The sequence below is a fragment of the Saccopteryx leptura genome, chromosome 10 (genome assembly GCF_036850995.1).
Source record: "Saccopteryx leptura isolate mSacLep1 chromosome 10, mSacLep1_pri_phased_curated, whole genome shotgun sequence".
In the NCBI taxonomy this organism is placed as follows: Eukaryota; Metazoa; Chordata; class Mammalia; order Chiroptera; family Emballonuridae; genus Saccopteryx; species Saccopteryx leptura.
The window spans coordinates 32,435,051-32,451,968 of record NC_089512.1 but is presented as its reverse complement, the minus strand read 5'-3'; the positions used below and the strand labels follow the sequence as shown (position 1 = coordinate 32,451,968).

General features: G+C 44.9%; 1 protein-coding gene across 2 annotated transcripts in view; it reads left to right on the top strand.

Annotated features, from left to right (window-relative positions):
- The window catches only part of PLCL2 (phospholipase C like 2), a 185,335-nt gene extending 168,789 nt beyond the window's left edge, over positions 1 to 16,546 (top strand). For both annotated transcript variants that reach the window (XM_066350752.1, XM_066350753.1), the window contains exon 7: positions 15,073 to 16,546. In XM_066350752.1, the coding sequence (XP_066206849.1) occupies positions 15,073 to 15,252 (180 nt within the window). In that variant the 3' untranslated portion in view covers positions 15,253 to 16,546. The remainder of the gene's footprint in view (positions 1 to 15,072) is intronic.
- Positions 16,547 to 16,918: the final 372 nt, after the last annotated feature.

Genomic DNA, 16,918 nt, shown 5'->3' with positions numbered 1-16,918 from the left:
ACTTTGCTGAACCATTCAAGCCATGGCTGCAGGAGGGGAGTGGGGGGGAGAGGGGTGGAGAAGCAGATGGTCACTTCCCCTGTGTGCTCTGACCAGGAATCGAACCCAGGACTTCCACACACTGGACCAACTCTCTACCACTGAGCCAACTGGCCAGGACCCAGTCTTTTTCTCTATGGTATACATAATATGACATGATTTTAAAATAATGCTTTGCATGTACTTTGAAATTCGTTTGAGTTTTGCTCAGTGATCTTCACTTTTCTTCATCTCAGTGTTTGGGAACCTCAATAATGATGACGCAGAACACATTATTTCATTCTGGCTCTTGGACAGCAAAATGTAAAATTTCTCTCTGGTATTCACCTGCCAAACTTTCTGCTCAGTTGAATTCAAAATTATTATCACGCTGCCTCTTTCAATTTCCCCACTCCCCTTCAAGTTAGAGGGTTCATCCCTGCAGCTGACAACAGTTTTCTGAGTTGATTTAAGAAAAGTAGCCCTTCCAAAACTAGCCAACTTGCATTTTCTCACTTTTAACCCCTACTCATTTTTATGATTAAAATCATTTTCTTCTACCTGTGCTCTTTTAAATCTCTAGATCTTCTGCTTAGTATTTAACTGGTAGTTTGCAGGTCAGTAAACAGCAGAGATAAGACTTGACAATGAAAAGGAGTTTGGCTTCACTACTTGCTGACTCACTCCCACCAGAGGTGGGGGTTACACTTTGAATTTCCAGCAAACGTCAGGAAAAAAACAGCATAGTACTTTGTGACAGAAGACAAATGCCATTTGGCTCCTCAAGGGCAGAATAGCCTTAGGGACCCCACCTCCACCTGTGAGCTGTCCTTGCAGCTCCTTTGTCCAGGAACCAGCAGTCTGGGCGTCAGCTGGGAGCTTGTTCAGAATGCCAATTCCCAGGTCCCTCCCTAGACAGGTCCCGTTGGAATCTGTGTTTTTACAAGATTCCGGGGCATTTGTATGTACATTAAAGTTCGAGAAGCACTCGGAAAAGAACCACCAAAATTGGGAACCTGGCTCACATATTAATGAAAAATGGTTGATGTAATGTACCAGATTTTAGAAATAAGTAATGGAACCAAATAGCTACACTGAGGAAACATCATCTCTTTTGACTTGTCAACATAGGAACTGTCCAACCTGTAGAGAATTTTTATAAGAATTTACTTGAGCCAAACCAATGACAATGTCAAGAAGCAAGATCTCCAGTGCTCTGGAGGATGACAGTTTACAGTTTCTTAAACCATCAGTGCTAATGAGGAAGTATGAGGAAGATTACATGAAGGTGGGAGGCAGCAAGGGCCAGGATAGTTAACTGGATAATGAGCTCCCTGTGAGCTGCCAGGGGTCTGGGGAAGAGGATTACCTCCAGTATTTCAAAGGTGTGTTAACCTGGATGCACAGAGCCATGGGCAGGACTTGCTTAACCTTTTCTACTAAAGTTCTAAGCCTGGGGTGTGACCACCCACCATGACCTGCCCATTTAGGAATTTATGATCAGTTCATCCACACCGCCCCCCCCACTCCCCCCCCCCCCGTGATAGTACGTTCAGTCACTGAACTCGTGCATACCCCCTTTTTTGTCCACAGACTTATCCGAGAGAGAATTAATTACATTCACGGAAACAAATGTATAGGATAGGATAATACGTAGATGGTTTAAAGATTTCCAGGTTGATATGTGCCATGGACGGTGTCTGAGTATGGTGGAACCTAAGCAAGGAATGGAACCGAATTGGAGGTACCTGTGTCGTTCCATACCATGGAAGGTCTTTCTTTTCCCTTCCTGTGCATTCAGAGGCTTCCCCTTCCTCTGGAAGAACCAGAGCTCCTGGACTCTCGGACGTGAGTTGGGCTGAGTTAAGCTACTACACGTGTCCCTGGCAGGAGTTCCTCTGGTCACTCGCTCTTTGCGGTGAGCGTGGACAGGAGGCAGCCCTCCGGGGCCACGAGCAAGTGGTGTGCCGTTGGCAGCAGGTGGCACAGACTCAGGGCCGGTTTCCCAGGGCGCTGGGTAAGGAGAGGAGGAGGAAGACGGGCGGGACTGCGGAGGGAGCTGTGAGGCCAGGTGTAGGAATTACCCGGGAAACTTTAAAATGCAGCCTCCTGAGCCCCCACCTCCTGGCCTGGAGCAGAGCCTCCAGGGGTGGATGCAGGAATCTGCTTGCGTACCAGCTTCCTCCGGATTCGGGGCATCCTAAAAAAAAACAAGTCTGAACTCTCTAGGATCAAATCTCACATATCTTTCCTTGTGTGTCAGCCCTCTCATTGGAACAATGGAGGCAGGGTGACCAGTCACCCAGGGACGTAGGACTTGCAGTGTGAAAACTGGGTCAGTGCTGGGTAAACCAGGACAGCCGGTCTCCTGGAGAGCAGGCATACTGCCGTAGTCTCCTTTTCTCTGAGGACGGCCGTGCAGTCTTCATGAATCTTTCCTTGCTTTCTTTGGTTTCCCAACTTGAAGAATTGCTTTAAAATACAGAAATGTCATCCCTGACCACCCCGAATGACCCACTCTTAACATCTTGACATATTTACTTCCAGTCATTTTTTTTATCTTTGAATAAAAATCACTTGTTTTATAAGTATGTCTTTATTATAAAGAACTTTTCTTTTTTAATGTAGAAAAGATGAAAGTTTTAAAATGATCTCAGATCTTTCCTATGAAAAATAACTATTATTAAATGTAGGTGACCCGACTTCAGGAAACTTTATTGTGCATGGATCAGTGGAAGTACCTTTTATTGATTCTGAGTCATAGTTTTTTTCATATTTTTGACCACTTTGAACTTGGTATGTATCTGTAGTCCATGACATCTTTGCATTGTGTCCTAGGTATATTGGCAGTGGTGTTTCTTGCTTAGTGGTATGTAAAATAATGGTACATCTCCGAGGCACTAGTGTTTCAGATATTATAAAATAAGCTATGTCAGTAAATAGAATCTAACATAATTGCTTTTAATTTTTTTAAGAAGTACAAAATTTCACCTTACTTACTATAACAGAAGGAAAGTAAGCCATAAAGAAGCTAAGTGAATTACTGAGCAGTTTATACTGTAAGAGCTATTTGTTTCCTCTAAATTCTGCTGAGATTAAGAATAGAGATGAGAAATGTTAACAGGCAGCATCTTGGGTTTTTCTAAAACTACATATTTCAGTTATAAGCAAGCTCTGTTGGTTGACCTTCTGCTATGAAAGATGAGTATATCAGTACTTGAACTATACCTGGGTAGGGAGTTAGGCATATTGTTATTTTTACGTTGTCCAAGTTTAAATATTCCCGTTTGGTCCCAAGACTAATTCACGTGTTGGTTGGTGTAAGTTCAGTACTTCAATTAGTTCATTGTCATCTCCAGATCAAGAAGTCACCACCCTGGCCAAATAGCTCTGTTGGTAAGAACATCATCCTGAAGCACAGAGGTTACTGGTTCAATCCTCAGTCAGGTCACCTGACCCTTCCTCTCTCTAAAATCAATAAAATAAACACTAAAAGTCAGCCACACTCTTCTGTAGCCTGCGGGAATGGAGGAGAGGAGGTGAACCCCAGTGGGTCACAGCCTCTGCCGGAGTGCTTGGACCCAGCGCTCTTAGTTTGCAGATGTCCTGTTCCGGGGTTTCTGCTGCGTGATTGCCGAGGGGCATGGCTGCTTCTTTAATTCAGAAGCCAGCCGTCCAGACCTCAGTCTCATTAGATAATCTTTATTGAAGTATAATTTATATAAAATAAATTTCACCGCCTGACCTGTGTTGGCTCAGTGGATAAAGCGTCGACCTGGAAATGCTGAGGTCGCTGGTTCAAAACCCTGGGTTTGCCTGGTCAAGGCATCTATGGGAGTTGATGCTTCCAGCTCCTCCCCCCTTCTCTCTCTCTGTCTCTCCTCTCTCTCCCTCTCTGTCTTTCTCCTCTCTAAAAATAAATAAATAAATAAATAAATAAATAAATAAATAAATAAATAAAATACTTAAAAAAAAAGAGGGCATCATTGCCTCCATTTAAAATAAAATTCACCAATTTTAACTGCACAATTCAATGAATCTTGACAAATGTTTATAGCCATGCAGCCCCACCACAGAGATGACTGAGCTTTCCGTCTCCCCCCCAGAGTCCCGCGTGCACCTTTGTGGTCACCTTGCCAACCACTGACCCGGTGTCTGCCCCTGTCCTTTCCCCTGGTCCACAGCATCATGGAGACGGAGGTTTCTGTGCCTGGCTGCCTGCATGCAGCAGAAGGCTCTGGGATCCAGCCCCGCCCCGCCCCGCCCCTCCACCTCCTCCACTCCCTCAGGCAGCAGTGAGAAGAGCACACTCACTGGCTTTGCTTCTCTCCAGGTCGCTGGGCTGTTAGAACTTTCAGGATTTTTATGAATTACCAGTGTGAATCCAGTGACTTTTAGAAGTGTATTAAATTATGCTATATCCTCTTCTTTGTTTGGTTGCTGTTTGTGATTTTATGTTTGTTTTTGCTAATTTTACTCTTGTTGCTGGCTTTGTCAGGAATGTGGAAAGTACACACTGGAATGCATTTTTAACCCACCAGCTTATGCAAGACATTCCTCCTTTTTTGTTTCCCATTTGCTAAAATATTCGCTGTGGTGGTGATGGGTTTCCCATTTCTCTTCATCACCATTGCTCAGACGGCAGAATCTCACAGCAGGTTTATAGAATGTGACTCTGTACCTGCACTTCTACCCCTGGCTACAGCACTGCCCCAGGCAGCCCTGAGTGATTCTGCTTCCTCTTCCCCAGGGCCCCTTCCCATACTGGGAGCTGTCACGCCTTCTCTTAGACCTCCCGAACTCCGCTCAGACACAGTCCCTTCCACGATGCTAGGACGAGGGCCTCCTGAAGGCTCTCGTGTGTCCATGTTCTTCACAAAATGGGGCGACCAGCTATTCCCATGCTTCAGATGCCGGCTGGGCTCACCAGCCTACAGTGAGACTCCTCGATATGATTTTGCTCATAGTCTTGACATGATCTTACTGTTAATACAGACCAAAATTATGTTGGACTGTATAGCACGTGAGTCACAGACTTAAATGAAGCTGTTACAACCCAAGGTGTGTTCCCGATGGATTGCTCCCAAGCCACCTCTCGCCATCCTGGGCCCTTCCCCCCTCGGAATGAAACTAAAACATGAACCCTGAACGTAATGAAAAGTTTGTTCTCTTTTGGAACGTAAGACTTCTGCCAGAAATAAATGATTAAACCAGACAGATTTTGCACCTGGTAAGGCATTAATCTTGATTTCATTTGTTTTTACTTGAGGTTCGGTGCTTACCTTGACGACCTGAAGCCTAACATTTGTTTCCTTTCTGAAAATTACCTTGGTAATCCACGTGTAACTTATTTTCTATATTGACGCTGGTATCCTGCAGTTATGTTATTTATTATCGGTGATGCATTATGTTGCCTGCTTTTCTGAAAGGCTGTCATTGACTGAAAGCCACTCCTCTATTTAGTGGGTGAAAACCCCTCAGACGGCTCAGAAAATTAAACTACAGTAGCATTTGTCATTAGACAGGCTGTACTTTCTGGTCCATTTAAAGCACAGTTAGAACCTCAGACAGGTGGACACCACTGATGTGGGAGTAGTGATTACTCAGCTGACACTTGATTCTGCAGAGGTGTGCTGAAAAGGTGAAGAGGGCGAAGAAAGTGCTTATGCACGCGTATTGTCACTCGTGTGTGCAGGAGTGGTCACACTCACGGTCCCCTCACTCTCGCCACCTCTGTGCAGTTGAGCCGCACTGCCCTCCTCGCTGGCCCTGGTCTCTCTGCCCAGAACCCATTCTTGACCTCCTGCCTTCTGTGCCGGGGTTGTGGCTCACTTCCACTCTCTGGCGACTCCAATGGCTGCTCTCGAAACCCTCACTCCACCAGAGCAACCACCTCTGTGCCAGGAGAGGCCCGTCTCCCCCCCTGGGGGGGGGGGGGTGCTGCGCTCCCCACCGGGGTGAAAATTAGCCCTTCCTAGTGGCTGGGTCTTCATAGGGAAGAGAGGTCACAGTTGGAACTTGGAAAGCTTTGTAGTATAGAAACCACACTACTGAACAATGGGCAGCCCCAGAGGCGTTACTTGTTGGAGCCGTGGAGCCAGGTGTGGGAGGCGGTGTGCCCCACAGCCCCGGGCCAGCTGGAATCCCCGCCTGCCCTCCTCCGAGGCCCAGCTCAGACACCACACCTCGTCAGGGGTGCTGCCTGGGAGCCCCCCACCCTGCCATCTTTGTCGAGTGAAACATAAAATTGTTTCTGAGGAGGAAGGCATTCATTCTGAACGTAAATGAAATGGACTCTTTTAGTTAAAAGTTTTCATTACTAACTTTTGTACAATCCTTTGAGCACAACCATTGTTAAGTTGATGAATAACTGCAAATGTGATGAAATAACCAGAATATTGGCAGGATAGGAGGTTGGCTGGAGAATCAAGACAGGAGGATAGTCACATTTCACTGCCTTCAGACCAGGGAATGACCATCAGGGGAAGCCAACAGGACAGAGGAAAACGAAACCTTTCAGTCGAATCTGACATCTCACAGAAAAGCATGTGCCACGTCCCCTGTCGCGCAAGCTTCAGGTGCAGATGATCCGAGGGTTTTTTTCCCAAGTGTCAGGTTTATTGAGACCTCGGTGGGAAGAAGGCCTGACCAAGCCCGGGGGCCTGCCTTCCCTGTGAGGGATGTGAGCAGCCAGCCCTCCGCCCAGACCACTCCCGGGAGCGGCCAGAGTGTGCTGGTGCCAGTTTAGTGCCAGCAGCCAAGACTGCCACAGCCATTCATTCTGTGCTTCACTCATTCCTCATTCAGCGGAGACGAATCGGAAATCTATGTTTCTGTTCCTGTGTTTCATTGCAGGAAGAGTGGATTGTCTGCACAGCAGTAATATGCTGAGTGCATTAAAAATGTGGTGGACGCTCCACTTTGCCTGCTTGCTTTCAGGTGTTACGTGTAAGAAAAGGAAATGCACAGAGAGACAGCTGTGTACGTTTGAGTGTCGTTTGCTGGGTGGACTCTGACTTGGGTGAGGCTGTTAATCTCTCCCAACTCCGTTTGCTCATGTTTAAAGTGTGGATGGTAACTGCACCTCTTGCAGAGTTGAGAAGCTCTCATCAGATAATCTTTGTAAAGGGCTTAATACAGCATCTGGCATTCAGTAGTCACTCAATAAATGGTGACGGTTGTTTCCAGAAGGCTTTGCTGATATACATGCCTACACAGCGAATTTTAGACATATTATAGGCACTGTGGTTTCAAATTTAGGTCTATAATTACATCCGCAGCCCACCTGTGCCAATTTGAATTGTAGTTGTAAGAAATATATTAAGTTGTTTCCATAGCACTCTTAAAAGAGGTTTGTGCATTTGCCCTGTGATTCTGAATACTTATGAAAGACATGCTTGAAATGTATTTGGTTTCTGTATGAGTCTCACATCACCCAAGTCTGTGACCACAAACTATTTGCTAAGGTACTCTGTTTGTGACCACCGACTGTTGTGAATAGTCTGGATAAAGGCTTTTATTTCCTGCCATGTGAGTGTGTTCGAGTCCCTGGTGTGGCTGCCGTGGATGCTCAGGTGAGACAGCAGAGGCACCGTACACCCGTGCGCCGGCACCACAGGGTGATGCTGAGGGCCCCTGAGGCCTCGTGGAGGCTTGCACGGTGACGGGAACAGTAAGGACACGTGCGTGTGAAGTTGCTTAAGCAAGGGCCCAGCACGCGGCCTTGACCCAGGCCTGTCTCCCTGCCGGGCCCCGCTGTCTCCAGCTGTCCCCCCCTTTCTGTGTCCCAGAGTCAGTCTCACCTCTCTTCGCGGGCGCAGAAGCTGCACCCAGTCTGCGGTGGCCCTTGCTGTGTTCCTGAGCAGGTGAAGGAGCCAGAGGGGCAGCCAGTCTGCAGCGTGGAGACGGACCTTCTTGGCTTGGGGCCTTTGGCCCCAGAAAAACCCAAAAGTCTTTGTGGGCCCCAGACATGCTGAGGTCACACCAGACACTGAGAACTTACATTCCTATTTGCATTAAAAAAAGAAAGAGTATTCAACTACTTTGGTGCCTCCTTCAGACCCCCCAAATGGTGCGTGCGTCCTCTTCTTTCTCCTCCCTCCCACTGCATGGGCTTTGGCAGCAACGCGCCTGCCGGCCCCCAGGAGGGGCAGGCGGAGTCTTTGCTCTCTCCGTCTCTCAGCCCTGCGGCCATGGCACAGGCTGGTGGCCGAGGCTGGGGCGTCTTTGTGGCCACACTGGACCACTCACCTCAGAATGAAGGCAGCTCCATTTTCCTCTAATAAATAGTTTGACAGGAAAAGCTTTGAAAAAATTAACTGAAGTATAGAATCCCTATTGTTTTTAGCTCTAGGTCTGAATAAAAACAATGAATTGTGCTTGTTAATTTTGGATTTAAAAACTATGTAGCACTCACAGGCAGGCCTTGAAACATTTTTAATATGTTAAAAACTAGGACATCTTCTGTGGTCAAAAGACCACACAAAGTGTGTCGACTGGCCCAGTGTTGGGTTAGGCTGGGGCACCGGCTCTGGCCTCTGGCATCTGCCCTCGTTCCCGCCTGGCGTCTCCAGCCTCTGCCCCCGTTCCCGCCTGGCGTCTCCAGCCTCTGCCCCCGTTCCCGCCTGGTGGCTCCAGCCTCTGCCCCCGTTCCTGCCTGGTGTCTCCCGTTCCCGCCTGGTGGCTCCATCCTCTGCCCCCGTTCCCGCCTGGTGTCTCCAGCCTCTGCCCCCGTTCCCGCCTGGTGGCTCCAGCCTCTGCCCCCGTTCCCGCCTGGCGTCTCCAGCCTCTGCCCCCGTTCCCGCCTGGCGTCTCCAGCCTCTGCCCCCGTTCCCGCCTGGTGTCTCCAGCCTCTGCCCCCGTTCCCGCCTGGTGGCTCCATCCTCTGCCCCCGTTCCCGCCTGGTGTCTCCAGCCTCTGCCCCCGTTCCCGCCTGGTGGCTCCAGCCTCTGCCCCTGTTCCCGCCTGGTGTCTCCAGCCTCTGCCCCCGTTCCCGCCTGGTGTCTCCAGCCTCTGCCCCCGTTCCCGCCTGGTGTCTCCAGCCTCTGCCCCAACCCCGGGGGAGCCATGGGCAGAGCGTGAAGGATCAGGGTCACGCCAGACTCTCAGCCAGATCCGCTGGGAGCCGACCCTGCCCTTTGCTCCATCTTTTAAACACTATTTTCTGAGTCTAACTAAGAATCTTAAATATTTTGACCTAAGGTTGTCATAAATATTTCAAGATGAAAACCAAATAGAGTAAGTCACAAAACTCAACACAGAATGTGTGACACCAAGTAGGGTTTGAGTTTCTCAACTAAAAACACTGCAAAGCCACTTTTGTAGGAGTCTTCAAAACCAGACACCCCGTGTTCGTGGGCAGCGGCGGTTTAAATAGCCTTTGCTCTTTGGAGGCGATGCGCTGTGAACATTGTCACAGCAAATGCCATCACCTCTTTGGAATTGTTCTTTGCTCACGCTAGACACCGCAATTCCAAGACATGTCAGACATGTTGGTTCTTAGATGCGGGGAACGAAATGAAAGTGATGTGGGCAAGGCTCAGCAGCAACCCAGGCCCGGGCCTCGCACCTGTCGAGGTCCTTTGTGTCTTGTCTGGATAACGACCAAAGCCTAGTCTGTTCAGGATGCCATAATGACTTGTCTGAACGTGGGAAACATGAGGGTCAACCAGATAAAGAACTCTGTTATTACCACACTAAATATCCCACCATCTGGGGGTTTTCTTTTTCGATACCCTGTCATCCTATGGAGGGGCTGCGTGTTGCTGACGTGGAAAGGTCGCCAAGACATGGTTCTTGGCGAACAGAAAGGAAACTGATGAATAATATAGTCTGCTTGATTTCATTTATATAAAAATAAAGTAAAATACTTCTTTGTGATATATATACATGCAGAGAGGAAAGGTAGAACACATTGCTTGGGAAGCAGCTGTAAAGACTAAAGAGACTTTGACATTTTACTGTAATTATATTCATTCAGCATCATGACTGAGCCCACTTTGTATGCCTGGTGTCACTCCAGGCTTGGAGGGTTCAGCAGTGACCCAAAGACACAGAAGTCTCTGCCTTCGTGGAGCTCACATGTAATGGGAGAGAGACAGATAGTAAACCGGGCATAGAGGGTGTCTGATGGTAATAAGTGTCACGGAGAAAGCAAGGCAGGGGAGGGGTAGGGGAACTGAGAGCAGGAGGTGGGAGTCCTACTTTTAGAGAGGTTGTCAGGGAGCTTCCAAATCAAGGCCCGAAGGAGGGAGAGAGCGAGTTGGTGTGCATTTCTGGGAAGGAGCCTTCCCTGCACAGAATGACAAGGACACAAACCCATGGTCAGATGAGATTTGTACCACATCTGAAAGGTTGGTTCAACATCAAAAATCAGTTAGTATAACCTGTCACATTAATAAACTAAAGAAGAAGAAGAATGATCATCTCAGTACATAGAGTAAAGATCCTTGACAAAATTCAACACTTATTCCTGAAAGAACTCTGAGCAAACTAGAAATAGAGAAGAACTTCCTCAACTTAATGAACAACACCTACAAAAAATGTGTAACTAACATCATATTTAATGGTGAGAAATGGTATCACCAACACAGTATTGAAGAACAACAAAGTCAGAGGACTGATGCTAACCTCAAGCTTTTCTGTAAAGTTACAGTAATCAAAACAGAGCCATATTGGTGAAAGAATAGACAATTACGTCCATGGGACAGAATAAAGAACCCATATATACACCCACACATATAGATAGTTGACTGATCGTTTGCAGAAGAGCAAAGGCAATATAATGCAGCAAAGATAATCTTAACAAGCAGAGCTCGAACAAACAGACTTCCACATGCAAAAAAAGAAAATAAATTTAGACACAGATGTTTCACCCTTCACAAAAATTAACTCAAAACAGATCATAGACCTAAATATACACAAAACTGTAAAACTCCTAGAAGACAACATAGGATTAAACCAAGATGACCTTGAGCATGGTGGTGGCTTTTTAGATACCACAGCAAGGACATGATTCATGAAAGAAAACAATCTGAACTTGGACTTCCTTAAGATTAGAAACTTTGCTCTGTAAAGGTCAAGTGGAGAGAATAAGAAAACAAGCCACAGATTTGGGGAGAATACCAGCAAAATACACATCAGATAAAGGACTGTTATTCAAAATCCAACAATAAGAAAATGAATAACCCGACCCTGGCTGGGTAGCTCAGTTGGTTAGAGCATCACCCCAACACACCAAGGTTGTGGGTTTGAACCCCGGTTAGGGCACATGCAAGAAGTAACCAATGAATGCACATATAAATGGAATAACAAATCAGTGTTACTCTCTCTATATATATTTTTTTCTTCCTTCCTGTCTCTCTCTCAAATCAATCAAACAAAAAAAAATTATTTTTAATGAACCTAATTTAAAAATTGGGCAAAATTTCTGAGCAGACACCTTACCGAAGAAGGTATACAGATGTCAAGCAAGTATATGGAAGGATGTTCAATATCATTTGTCACTAGGGAATTGCAAATTAAAACAAAATGAGACAGCACTACAGACCTACTGGAACGACCCGTCTAAAACACTGCCAGCACCAGATGCTGGTGAGGGTGCAGGGCACAGGAGCTCTGACTCATCACTGCTGGGAATGCAGAGGGTACCCCCACTCTGCAAGACAGTTTGGCAGTTTCTTACAAAACTAAACATACCCTTACCAAATGCTACACCAACCATGCTTCCTTTGGTATCTACGAAAATGAACTGAAAACACATCCATAAAAAAACCTGCATGTGGACATATATAGCAGCTTCATTCATAACTGCCCAAACCAAGATGTCCTTCAGCAGGTAAATGGATAAATAAACTGTGATGCATCCAGACAACAGAATCTTCAGCACTAAAAAGACATGAGCCACCGAGACATAAAAGATGTGGAGGAAAGTTAAATGCATATTACTAGGTGAAAGAAGCCAATCAAAAGGCTACATGCTGTGTAAATCCAACTATATGACGTTCTGGAAAAGGCAAAACTGTTGAGTCAGTAGAAAGATCACTGGTTGCCAGGGATTAGGGGGAAGGGAGGGATGAATTGGTGGGGCACAGAGGATTTTTAGGGCAGTGACACTACTTTATGTGGTTCTGTCATGATGGATGGATACATTTGTCCAAACCCATTAGAATGTACAGCACCAAGAGTGAACCTGCTGTAAACCACGGACTTCAGGTGATGATGATGTAGCAATGCAAGCTCATCAGTTGTAACACATGCTTGTAACATCATTGTATGAGTTCAGTACCAATGAATAAAAATGAAGGGCCTTCTGTTAAACTAAGCAATGCAACATCTATTTATAATAACTAATGAAAGGTCTTTGTAAAGCAGGGAAATAATGGGTGGTAAGTGGTACACAGCACACCATTCTGTGGATTCCCACGTCGTGGTGACTGATTTGATGCTAGTCCAGGTGCCCGCCCAAGCCAGTCCTCACCTGTGAGCCTCCGCAGCAGCCCCCAGCATGAGGTGCCCAGGAGCTCTTCAATGAGGATGCACACTGGGAGGCAGTTCAAGTAAATCAAAATCAGAAAGGGATGGTACTAAGAGCTAAGCATGGCAAAGAAAAATTCAGCCTTTGGAGGAATTGTAGAGTGATACACTGCCCACAGAATTAGGGGACCAGGCGAGATCGGGCACGTTCAGGGTGGTATGGCCATAGACTGTATCAAACTAAAAAGCTTTTGCATAGTCAAAGACAACAAGAACAGAATAAAAAGACAAACTACACAATGGGAGAACATATTTGACAGTACGTCTGATAAGGGGTTAATAACCAAAATTTATAAAGAACTTGTAAATCTCAACACCAGGAAGACAAACAATCCAATCAAAAAATGGGCGAAAGAAATGAATAGACACTTCTCCAAAGAGGATATACAGATGGCCAATAGGCATATGAAAAAATGCTCAACATCACTAATCATTAGAGAAATGCAAATTAAAACCACAATGAGATATCACCTCACACCAGTCAGAATGGTGCTCATCAACAAAACAACACAGAATAAGTGCTGGCGAGGATGTGGAGAAAAGGGAACCCTCCTGCACTGCTGGTGGGAATGCAGACTGGTGCAGCCTCTGTGGAAAACAGTATGGAGATTCCTCAAAAAATTAAAAATCGAACTGCCTTTTGACCCAGCTATCCCACTTTTAGGAATATACCCTAAGAACACCATAGAACTCTTCCAAAAAGAGAAATGCACCCCCATGTTAATGGCAGCATTGTTCACAATAGCGAAGATCTGGAAACAGCCCAAGTGTTCGTCAGTGGACGAGTGGATTAAAAAGCTTTGGTACATATATACTATGGAATACTACTCAGCCATAAGAAATGATGACATCGGATCATTTACAATAACATGAATGGACCTTGATAACATTATACGGAGTGAAATAAGTAAATCAGAAAAAACTAAGAACTATATGAATCCATACATAGATGGGACATAAAAATGAGACTCAGAGACATGGATAAGAATGTGATGGTAATGGGGGGTGGGGGGTGGGGAGGGGGCGAGGAAGGAGAAGGGGGGGTGGGGGGAGGGGAGGGGCACAAAGAAAACCAGATAGAAGGTGACGGAAGATAATTTGACTTTGGGTGAGAGGTATGCAACATAATCAAATGCCAAAATAATCTGGAGATGTTTTCTCTGAACATATGTACCCTGATTTATCAATGTCACTGCATTAAAATTAATTTAAAAAAAATTTTTTTTAATTAGGGGATCAGGGAACGTGCAGATACTCCAGTACTTACAGCCTTTTGTATAGTGCATTTTCACCAATGAAATAAAAGTTGGGTTTGCATCTCATCTGCATAATCGAACAACTTTCTTTGACTTGTCGTTTGCTTTTCTGATATTCTTGTTTAATAAAAAAAAAATCAAATGCTTTTCTTTATCACTTCATGTTCATTTTGAAATATCCTCTAATTTTTGTGAGCAGTATAGAATAAAGTTAGACCCTAAGAAAAGAGAAAAACAGTGAGCAAAGAGAATAAGAAAGAAGGAAAGGTAACAGTATAAGTAGAATGGTCGGCAGAAAGCAGATTAAATACAGGAAGGAAAAATAGAACAAAAACCCAAGTTGGAATTTATAACAATGAAGCAATTTACGCCACATCATTTCTTCTGCTGAATAATCTTGAAAGCATTGGCTGTTTGGACAGTTTCACTCCCCAGGGGACATTTGATAACGTAGGCAGACATTTTGGTTGTCACAGCTGAGTGGTTTCTACTAGTCTCTAGTGGAGAAAGGCCAGGGATGCTGCTGAGTACCTTAAGACATACAAGATAGCTCCCCACCACCACCAGATAAGTGGCTGCCCGGGCTAGGGATGGGTGTGACCATGGAGTCGTAGCACCAAGAAGATCATTGTGGTGAAGGATGAGGTCTGTGTGTTGATTTCAGCGGTGGTCACATGAATCCACACATGGGATAAAGTGACGCAGAACTATACATACACATTGTATTGGTGTCATCCTTGGTTTGAATGATGTGCTGTAGATGTAAGAGGTAAGCATTGGGGGAAATTTGGGTACACAAGTCGTCTCTGCACTATATTTGCATACTCCTGTGAGTTTAGAGTTTATACATATTTCAGAATAAAAGGTTGAAGAAAAACCTTAAAAGGAAAAAAAAAAGGAGGGGAAACAAGATTGGCCAAATAATTACTGGAAGATGTAATATTAACCAGGATAGATGGAAATTGTACACATACACACACACACACACACACACACACACACACACACACACACACACACACAAAACACTCTGTTCAGATTTTTAAGGGAAAAGGCAGCAAGCTCTTGGCGTATGATGTTGAACACTGGGGAAACAAACTCATTTTTTATTAAAATTGACGTATTCCGGTGCCATGCCAATAAGAAATACACATGTCCCCTTGGAGGAATCAAAATATTTCAATTTCAGCGCAAGACCTGTGTTGTCAAACTTTTAACAATAAGTCATGTCACATCTAACATGTTTCATCACGTTTCGTTACAGGGACAAGCGGATCTTCTGAAATATGCTAAGAATGAGACTTTGGAGAACCTGAAACAAATCCATTATGCTGCTGTTTCCTGTGGACTGAATAAACCAGGGACGGAAAATGCCGACGTTCAGAAGCCCCGCCGGAGCCTGGAAGTCATACCTGAAAAAGCCAGCGATGAAACCGGAGAATGAGGCAGTTCCCTCGGAATCATTACGGAGGTCATAACTCTAGGACCAGTTGTAGTCAAATGGAGCATTTGCTTTGCACTCACTAACGAAAATAATGTTTGGAATTCCAAAGCACAACTGGAATGGCTAATTACAGTCTATTAAAACTGTGAGTGTGTGTAGCAATCCGGCGTGTGAAGGCAAATAAACTCTTTAACAAGAAATTGTATTCCTGGCCAAAGTATGGTATATTTGTATACAAAGATGTCATCACTCAGTTCCGGTGTGAACAACAGACTATTCACTCTAGTTCCATTGAGAGAGAAAAAAAAGAAAAGAAAAAAAGTTTTTCTAACTGAAAACACTTTCTTAAGATGGAAATGGATTGTATTGTCAAATTAGTATTTATTGGAAGAAAACCTAGTCTATGCATTTTGCATATGTGTGATTGCCAAGGTTAGAGATGATTTGGGTGGCATGCCTGCTGAGCCATAATTACTGAGGAGAATGTAAGTCAGATGCCCTGACTCCCCAGGGACCTTGGAGAGCCATCAAACCCAAGGAGAACGTGCAATTGGACGGACGCTCCCCCGCTGCAGACGCGTGCTGGGTATATATACGATGTAAAAGCCGATCTGGAGCGACACATTGTACATAGTTTTTCATTGTATGAAGTAGTGTTCACATTAAAAAGATGTTTTATGATATTTCTCCAGTAGCAGTACCTGCATTTAATGAAGTTTGAACTTTAAAAAATAAATTTATTTAGTTTCAAGATATTCTGCTCTTAAGAGTAACCAGTTAACCTGGTGCACAGCTTTGTCAAAAACAAGTTGCTTGCCTGGCTTGACACTTTTGCTTTTAGTAAGGTGTTAACTTGACACAGTTGGCAGATGACTTCTTGGAAAGTGCGCTGAGACACCTCTTTCTGTTTCTCGGCTCGCACTGGTTGTGCGCCTCGAAACAACGCAAATGGTAAGTTAAAGGCTCGAAAAGATGAGTTCTAAGGCCAGCTGAGTTTTTAACCCGAGCTCTTTTCGAAATCGGGGAAACTTTGTGCTATTTTTGAAAAGATACCAAACACTGCAACCTACTTGCTGCTTCTCCCAAACCAAAATTGCTTTCAGTTTTTGGAAGAGTAACAGATGTCTAAGCCTTCAACGATCCCTTTTTGATCTGTCCATTTTCTCTTCTGTGATCCAGGTGTGTGAGCAGATGAGTGTGTGTAACCTTCAACTCGGTGTCTCATAGTTATTCTCTCAGAGTTAGGAAGGTGCTCAGGCTACTGTATTTATCAATATCCTCTTAAAAATCAGTTCCTTTGCTCAGTGCTTGTTATTCGCATTGTAATGTGTTTAAGTTAAGGTACGCGTCTCCCAGATGTAGTTCCAGATAGAAAATTAAACCTGTTATTTGAGTAACGGTGTGGTTCCCTGCACGCCTTAGCTAACAGCCAGCCAGTGGCGTAGGATCCTAGCTCTGAAATGAACTCTGCATGGGAAAGAAGGGGGGGGGGGGAGGAATGGCAAAGAATTAAAAGTAGTTTTATAGGATGAGAAGTAAAATGTGTAATTTAGATCATTGTCAGTAATCCTTGAACGTAACTGGTAAGTAAAGTGCAGTGTTTAAAGTGAAAATCCAGAAATCATAAAAAGAACTCAAAGTTTAATGAAACTGGGGGAAATGCTGC